Raw genomic sequence first — 15,478 nt, 5'->3', positions numbered from 1 at the left:
CTTGTTATTCAGTTTTTTGGGGAGGTGAAGTGACAAAAAATGGTGAATTGGCCATTTTATTTTTTTTCCGTTACGCCATTTGCCATATGGGATAAATATTTAAAATATTTTAATAGTACGGGCATTTTTCGGACATGGCAATTCCTATGAAGTTTTTAAAAAAAAAAATTAAAAATTTGGGGAAGGGGGTGATTTGAACTTTTATATTTTTTATTTTATAATTTTTTATACCGGTACGCCATGTTTGCCGAGTCCTTAAGGACTCAGGACGTACCGGTACGTCCTAAGTTTAAAAGGGTATTGCGGCGCGGCGGGGGTTAATAGGAACAAGATGCCCGCTGAAATCATTCAGCGGGCATCCTGTCACAACGCCCGGGTGGGGGGGGGGTCATGTGACCCCCCCGTATCGGCGATCGCCGCAAACCGCAGGTCAATTCAGACCTGCGGTTTGCGGCTTTTACCTGCGGTTGCGGCGGGCGGTGCCATCGGGTCGCCATGCGGCTGTGGGGGGGACCCGATGGCATGGAAGGCAGCGCGATGTCTAAGGAAGGCCGGAAGGCTGGATCTCACAGGCCGGAAGCTGTATGAGTAATACACACAGTATTACTCATACAGCCAATGCATTCCAATACAGAAGTATTGGAATGCATTGTAAAGGATTAGACCCCCAAAAGTTCAAGTCCCAAAGTGGGACAAAAAATAAAGTGAAAAAAAAGTTGAAAAAATAAAGTTTTCCCCAAAAAAAATTAAAGTTTCAAGTAAAAATAAACAAAAACGTCATCCGTATCGACCAGCTCTATAAAAATATCACATGACCTAACCCCTCAGATGAACACCGTAAAAAATAAAAAATAAAAACTGTGCTAAATAAACCATTTTTTGTCACCTTACATCACAAAAAGTGTAATAGCAAGCGATCAAAAAGTCATATGCACCCCAAAATAGTGCCAATCAAACCTTCATCTCATCCCGCAAAAAATTAGACCCTACCTAAGATAATCGCCCAAAAACTGAAAAAAACTATGGCTCTCAGAATATGGAGACACTAAGGCTGGTTTCACACGGGCGTTGCGCAAAAAGGTGCCAATGCGTTGCGGGAACATGCACGATTTTTCCGTGCGAGTGCAAAACATTGTAATGCGTTTTGCTCTCGCGTGAGAAAAATCGCGCATGTTTGGTACCCGAACTTCTTCACAGAAGTTTGGGCTTGGGATCGGTGTTCTGTAGATTGTATTATTTTCCCTTATAACATGGTTATAAGGGAAAATAATAGCATTCTGAATACAGAATGCTTAGTACAATAGGGCTGGAGGGGTTAAAAAAAAAATTCAAAAAAATTCAACTCACCTTAATCCACTTGCTCGCGCAGCCCGGCATCTCTTCTGTCTTCATCTGTGCTGTGAGCAATAGGACCTTTGATGACGTCACTACGCTCATCACATGATCCATCGCCATGGTGATGGATCATGTGATGGACCATGTGATGAACGCAGTGACGTCATCAAAGGTCCTATTGCTTTAGGCCACTTGCTGGAAGATAAAAATTTCATGTCCTTCTCCAGGCTGCAAGAGATGTATGAGCTACCCAGGACTCACTTCTATAAGTACCTTCAAGTGAGGCACACATACAATTCCACATTTAAGGGTCCGACTGTGATGGCTGGGAGAGATATCGCACTACATCAAATTCTCTCCAAAGGGGAGAAAAGAGGGATGATCTCCAGTGTATACAAGTTGCTACTAGACAAGTTTTTGCTATTACACCCGCTGGTGGCTAGGGGCAAGTGGGAAAAGGATGTGGGCGAAATAACGGATGAGCAATGGTCTGACATACTAGAGGCAATACCTCTCTCTTCCTTAAGCGAGGGTCGTAAACTCTCGCAGCTGTTTATAGTCCACAGGGTCTACAAGACACCGTTTTTTTTGTTCCGCATAGGTTATAGACCTACAGCTGACTGTCCAAGGTGCTCTGTGGAAGCTGCGGACTTGATGCATATGCTGTGGAAGTGTGAGAGGCTAGGGAGATACTGGAAAATGGTAACTCAGACTACACATGACGTATACAAGGTACGGATACCGCTTGATCCTAGAGTGTGTGTGCTAGGCTATGTCTCTGAACTGGCCACTAGTCAGGTACATAAAATAGGGATAGGCAGAGTGCTATATGTAGCTAGGAAATTAATTGCCTTGCATTGGATACAGACAGCGCCGCCCACCTTAGGTGAATTCTTAGGGGTAGTAGACATGATGTTAAGTTATGAACGGGTGGTATACCAGAAGCGTGGATGCCCATCAAAATTTGAGAAGTTATGGGAACCCTTGCTGTCGTTTCGACGTCTGAACAACAATGTCTAATATTGTATTTTTGTACTTTTGTGCTATAGTGGGGCGGGAGGGGAAGGGTGGGGGGAAGGGTGAAAATTAGTGTAATGCTGATTGTTTGGTAGCCTGATTGTTGTCAGCATTATATAAGTTATGTCTGTATATCATTTTTTATGTAAGATCTGTACAACAATGTATTTACACTGTAAACACTCAATAAAAAAGAGATTCAAAAAAAAAAAAAAAAAGGTCCTATTGCTCAGAGTTAAAGACAGAAGAGAAGCCGGGCTGCGCGAACAAGTGGATTAAGGTGAGTTAAATTATTATTTATTTTTTTTAACTCCTCCAGCGCTATTTTACTATGCATTCTGTATTCAGAATGCTATTATTTTCCCTTATAACCATGTTATAAGGGGGAAATAATAATGATCGGGTCCCCATCCCGATCGTCACCTAGCAACCGTGCGTGAAAATCGCATCCGCACTTGCTTGCGGATGCTTGCGATTTTCCCGCAACCCCATTCACTTCTATGGGGCCTGCGTTGCGCGAAAAACGCAGAATATAGAACATGCTGCGATTTTCACGCAACGCACAAGTGATGCGTGAAAATCACCGCTCGTGTGCACAGCCCCATAGAAATGAATGGGTCATGATTCAGTGCGGGTGCAATGCGTTCAACTCCCGCATCGCATCCGCGCGGAATACTCGCCCGTGTGAAAGGGGCCTAAAACATGATTTTTTTTTTTGTTTAAAAAATGATATTATTGTGTAAAACTTACATAAATAAAAAAAAAGTATACATATTAGGTATCGCCGCGTCCGTATCGACCGGCTCTATAAAAATATCACATGACCTAACCCCTCAGATGAACACCGTAAAAAATAAAAAATAAAAACTGTGCTAAATAAACAATTTTTTGTCACCTTACATCACAAAAAGTGTAATAGCAAACAATCAAAAAGTCACACGCACCCCAAAATAGTGCCAATAAAACCGTCATCTCATCCCGCAAAAATCCTACCCTACCCAAGGTAATTGCCCAAAAACTGAAAAAATTATGGCTCTCAGACTATGGAAACACTAAAACATGATTTTTTTTGCTTCAAAAAAGAAATCATTGTGTAAAACTTACATAAATAAAAAAATAAGTATACATATTAGGTATCGCCACATCCGTGACAACCTGGTCTATAAAAATATCACATGATCTAACCTGTCAGATGAATGTTGTAAATAACAAAAAATAAAAACTGAGCCAAAACAGCTATTTCTTGTTATCTTGCCTCGCAAAAAGTGCAATATAGAGCAACCAAAAATCATATGTACCCTAAACTAGTTCCAACAATACTGCCACCCTATCCCATAGTTTCTAAAATGGGGCCAATTTTTGGGAGTTTTTACTCTAGGGGTGCATCAGGGGGGCTTTAAATGGGACATGGTGTCAAAAAAACCAGTTTAGCAAAATCTGCCTTCCAATAACCTTTCCTTCTGCGCCCTGCCGTGTGCCGGTACAGCTGTTTACGACCACATATGGGGTGTTTCTGTAAACGACAGAATCAGGGCCATAAATATTGAGTTTTGTTTGGCTGTTAACCCTTGCTTTATTACTGGGAAAAATGGATTAAAATGGAAAATTTGCCCAAAAATTTAAATTCTGAAATTTCATCTCCATTTGCCAATAACTCTTGTGAAACACCTAAAGGGTTAACAACGTTTGTAAAATCTGTTTTGAATACCTTGAGGTGTGTAGTTTCTTAGATGGGGTCACTTTTATGGAGTTTCTACTCTAGGGTTGCATCAGGGGGGCTTCAAATGGGACATGGTGTCAAAAAAAACAGTCCAGCAAAATCTGCCTTCCAAAAACCGTATGGCATTCCTTTCCTTCTGCGCCCTGCCGTGTGCCCGTACAGCGGTTTACGACCACATATGGGGTGTTTCTGTAAACTACAGATCCGGGCCATAAATATTGAGTTTGGTTTGGCTGTTAACCCTTGCTATGTAACTGGAAAAAAATTATTAAAATGGAAGATCCTCCAAAAAAGTGAAATTTTGAAATTGTATCTCTATATTTCATTAATTCTTGTGGAACACCTAAAGGGTTAACAAAGTTTGTAAAATCAGTTTTGAATACCTTGAGGGGGGTAGTTTATAGAATGGGTCATTTTTGGGTGGTTTCTATTATGTAAGCCTCGCAAAGTGACTTCAGACCTGAACTGGTCCTTTAAAAATTGGGTTTTTGAACATTTCTGAAAAATTTCAAGATTTGCTTCTAAACTTCTAAGCCTTGTAACATCCCCAAAAAATAAAAATATCATTCCCAAAATGATCCAAACATGAAGTAGACATATGGGGAATGTAAAGTAATAACTATTTTTGGAGGTATTACTATGTATTATAGAAGTAGAGAAATTGAAACTTGGAAATTTGCAATTTTTTTAAATTTTTTGGTAAATTTGGTATTTTTTTATAAATAAAAATGATTTTTTTTTTTACTTCATTTTACCAGTGTCATGAAGTACAATATGTGACGAAAAAACAATCTCAGAATGGCCTGGATAAGTCAAAGCATTTTAAAGTTATCAGCACTTAAAGTGACACTGGTCAGATTTGCAAAAAATGGCCAAGTCCGTAAGGTGAAATAGGGCCGAGTCCTTAAGGGGTTAAAAAGTTTTTTTTTATGTTTTAAGTCACCCTGGGTGACTATAACCAGCAATCATTAGATTGACAATTGTATTCGATCCATCACAGAACATACCATTCATTGTATTCCAATATTGAGGCCACATGAAGGCCTGTATTGAAATATACCAATGATAGGTATTGGAGCCTGCTTGAGGTTCTAAGCCATCACTGACATAGCACAGCATCTCCGATCTCAGCTGGGGAAAGGCTGTTACAGGCGCAGGAACGAGTGGCTCCCGCATCTACACCGCTCAGAAGGTGTGGTCACATGTGACCACAGGATCAGAGGGGTTGAATGTATGGTATCGGCCTTATGGTTGATCGCAGACATTCGCACTAGGCCTCTGCTGTTTGAAACAACAGAAACCTGGCAGCTACGTTGCCCACTGCACTCATGAGCAGGCATCCTCTTTAAAGTGCACATATACAGCAGAGGTCGCGAAGGGAGTAAAGGAATTGTCCAATTGATTTTTGTTAAAGGTTCAGAGAGGCTTACAAGCACAAAAGACAACACAGTCATCTCCACTGATCCTCCGCTGCTCCTGCTCAGACATTCCCTGGGTCCCCGCTAGTCTCTGCTTCCTGATCCCTCTTAACACACAGGACATATTTGCTTAGCCAACCACTGGCAATAGTGGTGACCCGTTACTGGATGAGCAGGTAATTTTGTGTGTGTCGAGAGGGACCTAGAAACAAAGACCAGAATATGGGAGTGGATGGGTATTGGTGGATGTGAGCATGACATTGTGTGTTTTTATGCCACTATGAGCCTTTCATAAAATTTTTCAGCTAGATAAACCCTTATAGTGATGAATAGATCACTGACAGCCCTGAATGGGGGTGTCTGGTCACTTAAAGTGATTGCCTGCAGCAGTAACATGTCTTAAGAGGGATCAGGATGTACAGAGACCAGAAGGGGCCCAGGAACTGATCAAACACAAAGCATGCCAGACAACATCTCCACATTGTCATTACCTTCACCGTCTGTTCACGTATAGCTGGGTTCGTATCCATAAAACCATGGACCACATGGGGGAATATTTGCGAGTTGACGGTTGGCTCATTAAGATACTGGATAAAATTCTCCATCTGTCAAATGTAAAAATCACAAGAAAAGTGAAGTTAAAATATAGAGTTTTGTCTTTTGCTATCTTTTTTTTTATGCATTGATAAAAAGTGATATAAATGATCAAAATGACAGACTATTCATGATATATGGTGCATATATATATATATACACACTTTGGGAAAATCTGCAACACTCCCAAACTGCAGCTAAAATTAAGTGTTTTTTATTCACCCATTGCTACATATCAGTCCTCTCAATGGGACTTTTCTGAAGGACCTCCAAAGTGACTTCAGCTGCTGCACAACTTCTTTATGCAGAGGAAGCACCATGTGGCTCATTTCGTATCAATATAAAAGAATACGTTTTCGATAATTAACCACCTAACCGGTTTGCAGAATCAGGCTCCAGTAGTGGGAAAAGCTAACTGGGGAAGGCTGCTTTAGATGCTGCTATCTCCTGAAACAAACAACTGGTCTTGTTTGAAAGCGGGCATTCCAAGCTTTCAGACAATACCAGAATGATAGCAATATGTTCAGTACAGGGGAAGATATCACTGATAGAAATCGGGATGCTGTGAATGCAGCTGAAAGTGAAAGTAAAAGCAGGTTTTAGCCACGATTATTCCTGACTCGATTTCTAACAGTGATTTCTCCTTTGTTGCTTGGACGTTAGATATCATTGGTATTGTATGAAAGCCTGGAATGTCAGCTTTCAAAGAAGACCGGTTGCATGTTTCTAGCTGCTACCATTCAGGAGAAAGCAGCATCTAAAGCAGCCCACCCCCCTCCAATTAGCTACTTTTCCCACTGCCCAAGCTGGAGTCCGGCAAAACATTTAGGTGGTTAATGCAACTGACCAATCAACTCATCTGGCAAAGCTCTGGAACTAGCATTCCAGTAATGCCACAGTCTTCCCCTGACCCTTCACTCTCTGCTTCTCTGTCATTACGGGCAATGCAGTGAATTTATTCACCCCGTTTGCCCCAGAATTCCGGTATTAAAAAAAAAAAAAAATATGTTGCACATTTTGACAACCCCCAGTTCTTCAACTTTTTGGTTTATTTTACACTGCTCTGGTCACTTTCGAAAATTGTCTAGGAAAGTGGTTGCAGTTTGCCATATTAACTGCATGCTAGATTTATCAAAATCGACTTTTTAAAATGTGATTAAAAAAAGGCACAATTATGCTCCAGTAGGGGAATAGAGTAAAAAAATAAATAAAATAGTAATAGCTCCAGACAAAATCAATGTACAACTGTGAATAAATCTGGCACAGATTACGCCAATATGCACTTAAAGGGGTTGTCCAGCCTTTTTTAAGTAATGGGCTATGCTCCAGCTCCAAGCTCTGCTCCAAACGCTAATAATCCTCTGAACTTTTTCTCACATTTCTACTGTAATAAATTACAGGACAGATTTCTTCACATCGTCTATGACATGAGCTTATCCGAACAGCTTTGTCTAAAAATAAAAGGCAGAAGAAAGCGCATCCTGTGTAACAGGTCCCACACCTGCTGCAGGAGCCGTATCCTCATGGCTCGGTCAGTGGAAGAGAACATCTTAACAATGATGGGGATGATCTTCTGCTGATATTCTTCTGCGTTCAGGAACTTGCCAATCTACAAAGGAAACAACAGAAGATATTTTGCTGTGAAGCGTATTAACAGAAGGAAACAGAACCATTTTGTAACATGCTGGACAACACACAGATGCAGCACCACCACTAGTCATAGAACACACTAGCCAGATGTCAGACATCACATATCACAGGCGGACCACACACAAGATTTTAGACGGTCACTTTCTGAATAACTTGCTGTTCACGGTTGGTGTGTGAAGGTTGTCATCGTGGACAGTGCAGAGCTTTCAAATATTCAAAATTATTAAATATCAGCTGCAAATACTATAAAAGAAAAAAATAAATGATACTCAAATCTTCTTACACACAGCGATCCAGCACGGGCGCAAAGCATCCTCCCAGTCTTTGCAGCCAACATGTAACCACTGCAGCCAATCAGATGTGCCATAAATTACTTGCAACACAGCTGCACCATGTTGTGAGTAATAGAACACGTGACAGCTTCGGCTGCTGAATTGCTGCTTGTATACAAAGAGCAGAAGGATCACCGGAGCACCAGGTTAAAGAAGAGGTTGAGCACTGCTTCTTTTTTTAGTGTTATATGTGAGGATTCGCTCTGGTAGGCAGGATAAGCGGACGCAGAACAGAGGCAAAACAAACAGTTTGTAAAACAAAACTTCAGTGTTTATTCACACAGGAGGAAAAAACAAAGTAACATTGACAGTCTTAGTGTTCGTTCACACAAAGGAAAGTCCAAAGCACAAAAACAGTCACCTTGTTAGCAGGTTCTATCAGCGTCCACAACAGGCTTTAGGGGGCCTGTTTCCCCGCATGCGGCTCTCAACCCTCTAGCACGGCACCATGCCTCAGATCCCAAAACACAGACCTCGATTCTGAGCCCAGCTGCCTAAAGGACAGCCAGATGCTGCCAAAACCCGGACCGGCACTTAAACTTTGGTCCGGTATTTGATCTCACCTGGCTGGAAATCAGCACAGCCGCCCATGTTGGGAGAAAAATACCTGCCTTCCCCCCAAAAAAAACTTGCTATGTCACATATAGCATTTGTAGAAGGGTTTAAAAAAATAAATAAAATCATATCCATTTTGCGATCCACATTTTTTGCAGTCCCATTGAGTTCTATGAATTTGAGGACCAGAATAGGACATGTTCTACCTTTTCTGGAACGGACATACAGATATGGAAAGTACACTGATGAAGTCCCTGTGCTTTCTACATCCGTATGTCAGTTCTGTGAAAGATAGAACATGTCCTATTCTGGTCCTCAAAATGCAGAAAACCCATATAACTCAATGGGACTGCAAAACAAATGTGATTCGCACACGGACAGTGCCCCCCATGTGCCAGTCAGTGCCCCCAGTGAGATCCCAGCATAGCAATCAGCCACTGTGGCTGATCGCTATTCTGTCACTCCTGCGCAGCACTTACATCACGCTGTGCAGGAGTCAGTACAGGCATACTTACATAGAAGCCTGTACACTGCAGAGAGCGGCCCGCAATCCCGCGCATGCGCACTAGCATTCAGCATAGTGCGCTAAGACGGTTGGTCAAAGCTTTCTTTTTTTTTAAATCAGATATTTCTTTATTAACATTTTCCAGTCTTATTTTATCACATTAACATGATATTTTGTAGACCACAGATGTATACATTATCTGTCATATATAGTATATAATATATACATTCTATTACACATATCTACATAGGACATGGCATAAATCCACATATAGCCTCTGGTATCAAAAGTATCTTCAATGTGAGTACAATTATCCATCCTAAACAAATAAACCCATACCTCCCCCCCCCCCCCCCTCCCTAATCCCTTTGAGGCAGGACACACTCCTAAAACATCTTCCTTAGTCATCACTCTCGGGGTGTCGGCACCACATTACTCTTAAATAAGCCATCTACCATCATCTAATTCCAATCAGCGATGTTCCATATAACATCCTAGTCCATCATCAATCTTCCCATACAGCCACATTCTAGTTCCAGGTAACCCCCTCACTATCAGGCTTCTATAAATGCCCCACACACCTGCCACCATCCAATATTCTATATATATCATCCATTCTCACTGCATTCACCTTGTCATAGAAAAAGTCCTTGTAAGTGCCAGCCAGGAGCTACAGCACCCAGAATTATCAATCCAGCTGCCCCAGATTGCTTCGAATTTGGACAGACACTTCCTTTTTTGATATACTCCTCTTTCTAGACGAATCACAATATTTAATCTAGCAACATATTCTGATATATCAGGAGGTATGGGCTGGATCCACTTTGCTGCCAATGTTTTCCTAGCTTGATATAACATTCTACCTATTCCAGTAGTTATAACAGACTGTAAATTATTATCTGGTACCAGGCCTAATACACACAGTTTGGGATCCAACTTAAAACTAGCACTATATACTTTGTTCACCAGATGTAGTATTGCTTTCCAATAAGATGACAGTGATGAACATGACCACATCATGTGTAGAAGGTCAGCTTCATCACTTCCACACTTCGGACAGGCTGGACTATTTCTGTAGCCTATTTTATGCAAGAACACTGGGGTCTTATATACCCTATGTATTAAATATAGATGGGATAACCGTGCTGCCTCACTAAGGGATAAAGTAGGGGTAAGTTCCACCGCCTCAGTCCACTGCTCATCCGTGAGTACCCCTAGATCTTTTTCCCACTGACGTCTACTTGTTAATGGATACCCTTTAAGAAAGTCCTCTAATAGGGCCTGATACACCCTGGAGATTGCTCCCTTCACTGAACCAGCTGCAACCACCATATTCAATGTCTGGCTTGACATAAATGTCACTGGGGCTATCTTAGATTGAGCTTCTAAAGCATGTCTAAGTTGTAAGTATCGATAGAACTGTGAAGAGGGCAGCCCATATTCAGAGCACAATTGTTGGTATTGTTTTAAAGTTCCTTTAAAATAAATATGGCTCAGATTCCATACCCCTTTTTTATTCCACTGGGAGAATCCATTCAGATTTTCCAATTCCTGAAGTGCGGGGTTATGCCATAAGGGCGAGATGTTCATCAATCCTGTCATCCCTAAAATACTCTTTGCCTTATTCCATACTTTCCTCATAAGAATCAAGGTCGGAATATTTCCCATTTCTCCTTTTATTTCTCCTTCAATGGCTACCAACGGGGGAGACCTATTTGCAGCCCACTTTATCAGCTGACCACTCTTCCCTCCCATGTCATCTATTACCCCCCACCCTTTAAAATGTTGGAGTTGAGCCGACAGAAAATAGAGCATAGGATTAGGCAAGGCCAGACCACCGGCTTCTTTATTCCTCTGCAGAATTTCATATTTTATTCTTCCTCTATTATTTTTCCAAATAAAAAATCGGAACAGCTGCTGTATTTTATGGAAGAAGTGCACTGGGATCCATATGGGGGAATTATGCAAAATATAAAGCAACTGAGGCATGAATATCATTTTAAGCAAATTGCCCCTACCGATCATAGAGAGAGGCAATTTATGCCAAACAGCAACCTTGCTTCTAAACCTCCCTAACAAGGGTATTAAATTACTAGGAATATAATCTGCAGGGTTCATTGACACAGTCACTCCAAGATATTTAAAAGATTGCACCACCTTGAGTTCAGAGAAAGTAGCATGAGTGGTATGCATTCGAGACGATACCGGGAGAATTACTGACTTATCCCAGTTTATACGAAGTCCAGACTGATCACCAAACTGCGATATTATAGAGATTATGGAGTCTATGGAATCCACCAGATTACCTACATAGATTAGCATGTCATCTGCATATAAAGATACGCGCTCCTCACTAGAGCCCCTCCCTAGCCCTCTCATCAGTGGAGTAGATCGTAAAAGGCACGCCAATGGCTCAATTGCTATTGCAAATAGCAAGGGAGACAACGGGCAGCCCTGTCTCGTCCCCCTCTCCAATGCAACCGAGGGTGATAATTGTCCGTTTACTCTAATTCTGGCTCTGGGCTCACTGTACAGAAGCTTGACCCATTTTAGAAAACTTATTCCAAAGCCCATCCTAGTCATGACCGCCCACAAATACTCCCACTCAACGCTGTCAAAAGCTTTGGCAGCGTCAAGTGAGATCACAGCAGCTTCACTATCCTGACCTTTCCTCCCCTCCAACTGCAGGTTTATAAACAAGCGCCTAAGATTCAATGCCGTGGATTTTCCAGGCATGAACCCAGATTGATCATCATGAATAATAGATTGAATGACCCTAGACAAACGATTAGCCAAGACTTTGGCCAGAATTTTCACATCCACCGTTAGGAGTGAGATAGGCCTATATGAATCTACGAGCGAAGGGTCTTTTCCCGGCTTGGGTATCACTACAACTATGGCTTCTCTCATGGAACATGGCAATTTACCTTCACCGTATGCATCTTTAAAAACCGTTAATAAATGTGGAAGTAATATCTCCCCATGCCTTTTATAAAATTCCCCAGGAAGACCATCGGCACCAGGTGCTTTTTCATTAGGCATAGAATTCAGGGCCATCTCCAGTTCCTCCAGGGTTATATCCTCCTCAAGAAGTGAGCTATTCTCCATAGATAAGGTAGGGACACTAATTCTTTCAAGATAACCAGCTCTATCAGAAGTAGTGGTGACCAGTCTGGACCTATACACCTCTCCAAAGTGGGTATAAAATTCTCCCAGGATATTCTCATCTCCTGTTATTAGTTGTCCATCTATTCCTCTGAGCGAGGCTATGCAGGAGGGACCATTCTGTGCTTTAGTTATTGTAGCCAACAGATGCCCCACACTTTCCCCTTCAGCAAAATACCTCTGGGCCATAAATAAACGTTTATCATCTGCTCTATTCTGTATATGTTCCCTCAAAAGCTTCTGAGCTTCCTTCCATTGTGCTTCATTAGACAACGTGGGTTGTGTTATATACGTTGTTTCCAATTGCGTAACTCTATCTGATAGCTCCCTGTCCAGAAGACGACTTTTAGTTTTCCTAACACTAATGCGCTTAATGTATAAACCTCTCACAAACGCCTTCAGGGTGTCCCAAACCACCGCCCCTGAAGTCGAGCCTATATTAATAGTTAAAAAGTCAATGATAGCTTTAGATATATCAGTTCCTGTATCCACTATTGATAGCCAGAATGGGTTTAATCGCCAGATGGGTCTAGGAGCACATATGTGCCTCCCCACCTCCAGTGTAATCAACAGTGGAGAATGATCAGAAAGGCTACGTGGCAGATATAAAATCTCTTTTGTTAGGGCTACCAATGATGAGGATCCTATTGCCAAATCTATTCTGGACAGGGAGCCATGTGATGCTGAGTAACATGAATATTGACGCCGATCAGGATATTTGGTTCTCCATATATCACACAGGTCTATCTCCCCCATCAGTTTCGCCAGAGAGGTAGGGGCAGCAGTGTATGTTCCCGACCCATTGTGAAATTTATCCAAAAAACCATTGAGATAGGTGTTAAAGTCACCTACAATTAATGTAGGAACTAACGGAAATTTAGAAGTAAAGGTAATAACCATCTTCATAATTTCAGCCGAATATGGAGGGGGAACATACACCGCCACTAAGATAATCCTAAACTGAAAAATACAGCAGTCTATGCATATAAATCTTCCATCATCATCAACGTACGATTCCTGAGCATTAAACGGAATAGCTTTATGCACCAAAATGCTAACCCCTCTAGCATGTGTGGAGTATGTAGAGTGAAATTCACACCCCACCCATGCTTTATGTGCTAGGTGTGTCTTATCGGCAGTCAAGTGGGTCTCAGATAAACATACAATAGCTGGCTGTATATCTTTTATAGCATGGAAAATAGCTGAACGTTTAGATGCCAAAGACATTCCTCTCACATTCCATGCACAAATATTAACGGAAGACATCATGGTATCTCATAAGCAAATGCAGAGTGTGGTGCCGACAACCCCAAGCAAACCTGCCCCTAGTAGTAATACTGAAAATATATCCTACCTTAACCCTCCCCCCTCCCAACTGTCCCCAAACTACCCTAAACATTCTGTCAGTCATGAACCCAATAAACAGGGGTACACCATAGACATTGAAAGTGAACCTAACCGTCATGGGTTAACACTAAAGGCACAGATGAAAAAAAATAAGTGCTTAGCTTATACCAGCGCTACACCCTGGATGCGCCAGTGTGTTGGCTCACCCAACTTCCCCCCCGACCACATATTAACCCATACAGTGTAGAACCAAACCAGTGAAAAACCAACATATAAAACCTTCCTTTTTAGAAAAGCATTAGATAACTCAATACTATTTCTAGCATTACTGTGTGTCAAATAAAGGACACAAGAAAAAACAAAAACAGTTCCATTGCAGATATCACCATCTCATCAGGTATTGTTGTCACGCCGATCATTTTCATGAGTGTCCAGCCACTGGCTTGCCTCTAGCGGATCCTCAAACATATGTGTGGATCCATTCGCCACCACCCGAAGCTTTGCCGGATACAACATGGAATAAGGCCACTGCAATGATCTCAATCTCTTCTTTACTGCCAAAAATTTCGCTCTCCTCTTCTGTATTTCTGCAGAAAAGTCCGGGAACATTAGAACTCGGCTATCGCCAATTTGAATATCAGGGATATCCCTGGCTGCTTTAAGTATGGCATCCCGGTCTCTATAATGTAGGACTTTAATCAGGAGAGGTCTTGGAGGCGCCCCCGGAGGCGGCGGGCGAAATGGCACTCGATGTGCACGTTCTATTGCAAAGAGTGGGGATAACTTTTCTTTCCCAATTATGTCCACCAGCCACTTTTCCATAAATGAGACAGGGTCTGAGCCCTCAGTACGCTCCGGTATTCCAATTAACCGCACATTATTCCGTCTTAGACGGTTTTCCATATCGTCAGATTTGGATATGAGTAGGGATACGTTATGTATAACTCGTTGCAAGTCCCTTTTAACAGGCGGTAGCTGGTCCTCCATGTCGCTAACGCGACCCTCCAACTCTCCCACTCTTTCTTTAAACTGCCGCATATCTTGCCTTATCAGCAAAACTTCCTCCTTTAGGCCTCCCATATTGGTATTTAGGGACGTGAGGGCTGTGCTGCATTGTGCCACCATTTTATATACGTCCGCTATAGTGGGTTCAGAAATGGGCTCCGCTTCTGGCGGCAACTCAGGACCCACCTTCAGCTTTGTCACCGATGCATATGAGGCCTGATCCACGAACTCCTCTCCTCCAGCCTCATCGGACATCTGAGCATCAGGCTCCGGATCAGCTACTGCAGCTGCTGGGGTACGGGCAAACTTCCCCAGCTTCGCCGCCACATCAGAGATCTTAGCATTCTGCCCGGCGCCATTTTGTTTAGCCGGCGTGTCTGTGCTGCCGTCCTTACTCTCCTTCTCCCTCTGCTTTTGGCGGGTCATATCGAGTCCGGAGTAAACCCCAGCGTTCAGGGAGGCTTCCAGTCACGATCGGTCTCCTCTGAGGTCAGATAGGAAGCGGGTGAGCGATTATATACAGGATACTATCCAGGAGCTCAGCGCCATGCGTCTTTCTACATCGGCGGTTAGGCCACGCCCCCTGGTCAAAGCTTTCATTTGCAGGAGGCGGTGACATTATTCATGACGATCCGTCTCCTGCTCAAGAAAGGAAGAGAAGAAGACAGAGACCTACCGGAAGAACAGAAAACCCAACAGGAGCAGTCACGTGACCGGGAGGCGGATCTTGGAACGGGCTGTGCTGTGGAAGGTAAGTACCAGACCAACATTCCCCACCACCCCCCAGGTTAGAATTATGCCCCAAATTTAGGGTTAGCCTGAGAACCCCTTTAAC

General features: G+C 42.5%; 1 protein-coding gene across 1 annotated transcript in view; it reads right to left on the bottom strand.

Annotated features, from left to right (window-relative positions):
- The window catches only part of SCYL1 (SCY1 like pseudokinase 1), an 82,201-nt gene that overhangs the window by 42,349 nt on the left and 24,374 nt on the right, over positions 1–15,478 (bottom strand). The window contains exons 8-9 of the mRNA XM_040410587.1: positions 7,586–7,693; positions 5,982–6,095 (exon numbers count right to left, since the gene is read on the bottom strand). Of these exons, the coding sequence (XP_040266521.1) occupies positions 5,982–6,095; positions 7,586–7,693 (222 nt within the window). The remainder of the gene's footprint in view (positions 1–5,981; positions 6,096–7,585; positions 7,694–15,478) is intronic.

The sequence above is a fragment of the Bufo bufo genome, chromosome 10 (assembly GCF_905171765.1).
Source record: "Bufo bufo chromosome 10, aBufBuf1.1, whole genome shotgun sequence".
Classification (NCBI taxonomy): Eukaryota; Metazoa; Chordata; class Amphibia; order Anura; family Bufonidae; genus Bufo; species Bufo bufo.
This window is presented reverse-complemented; position numbering and strand designations above follow the sequence as displayed.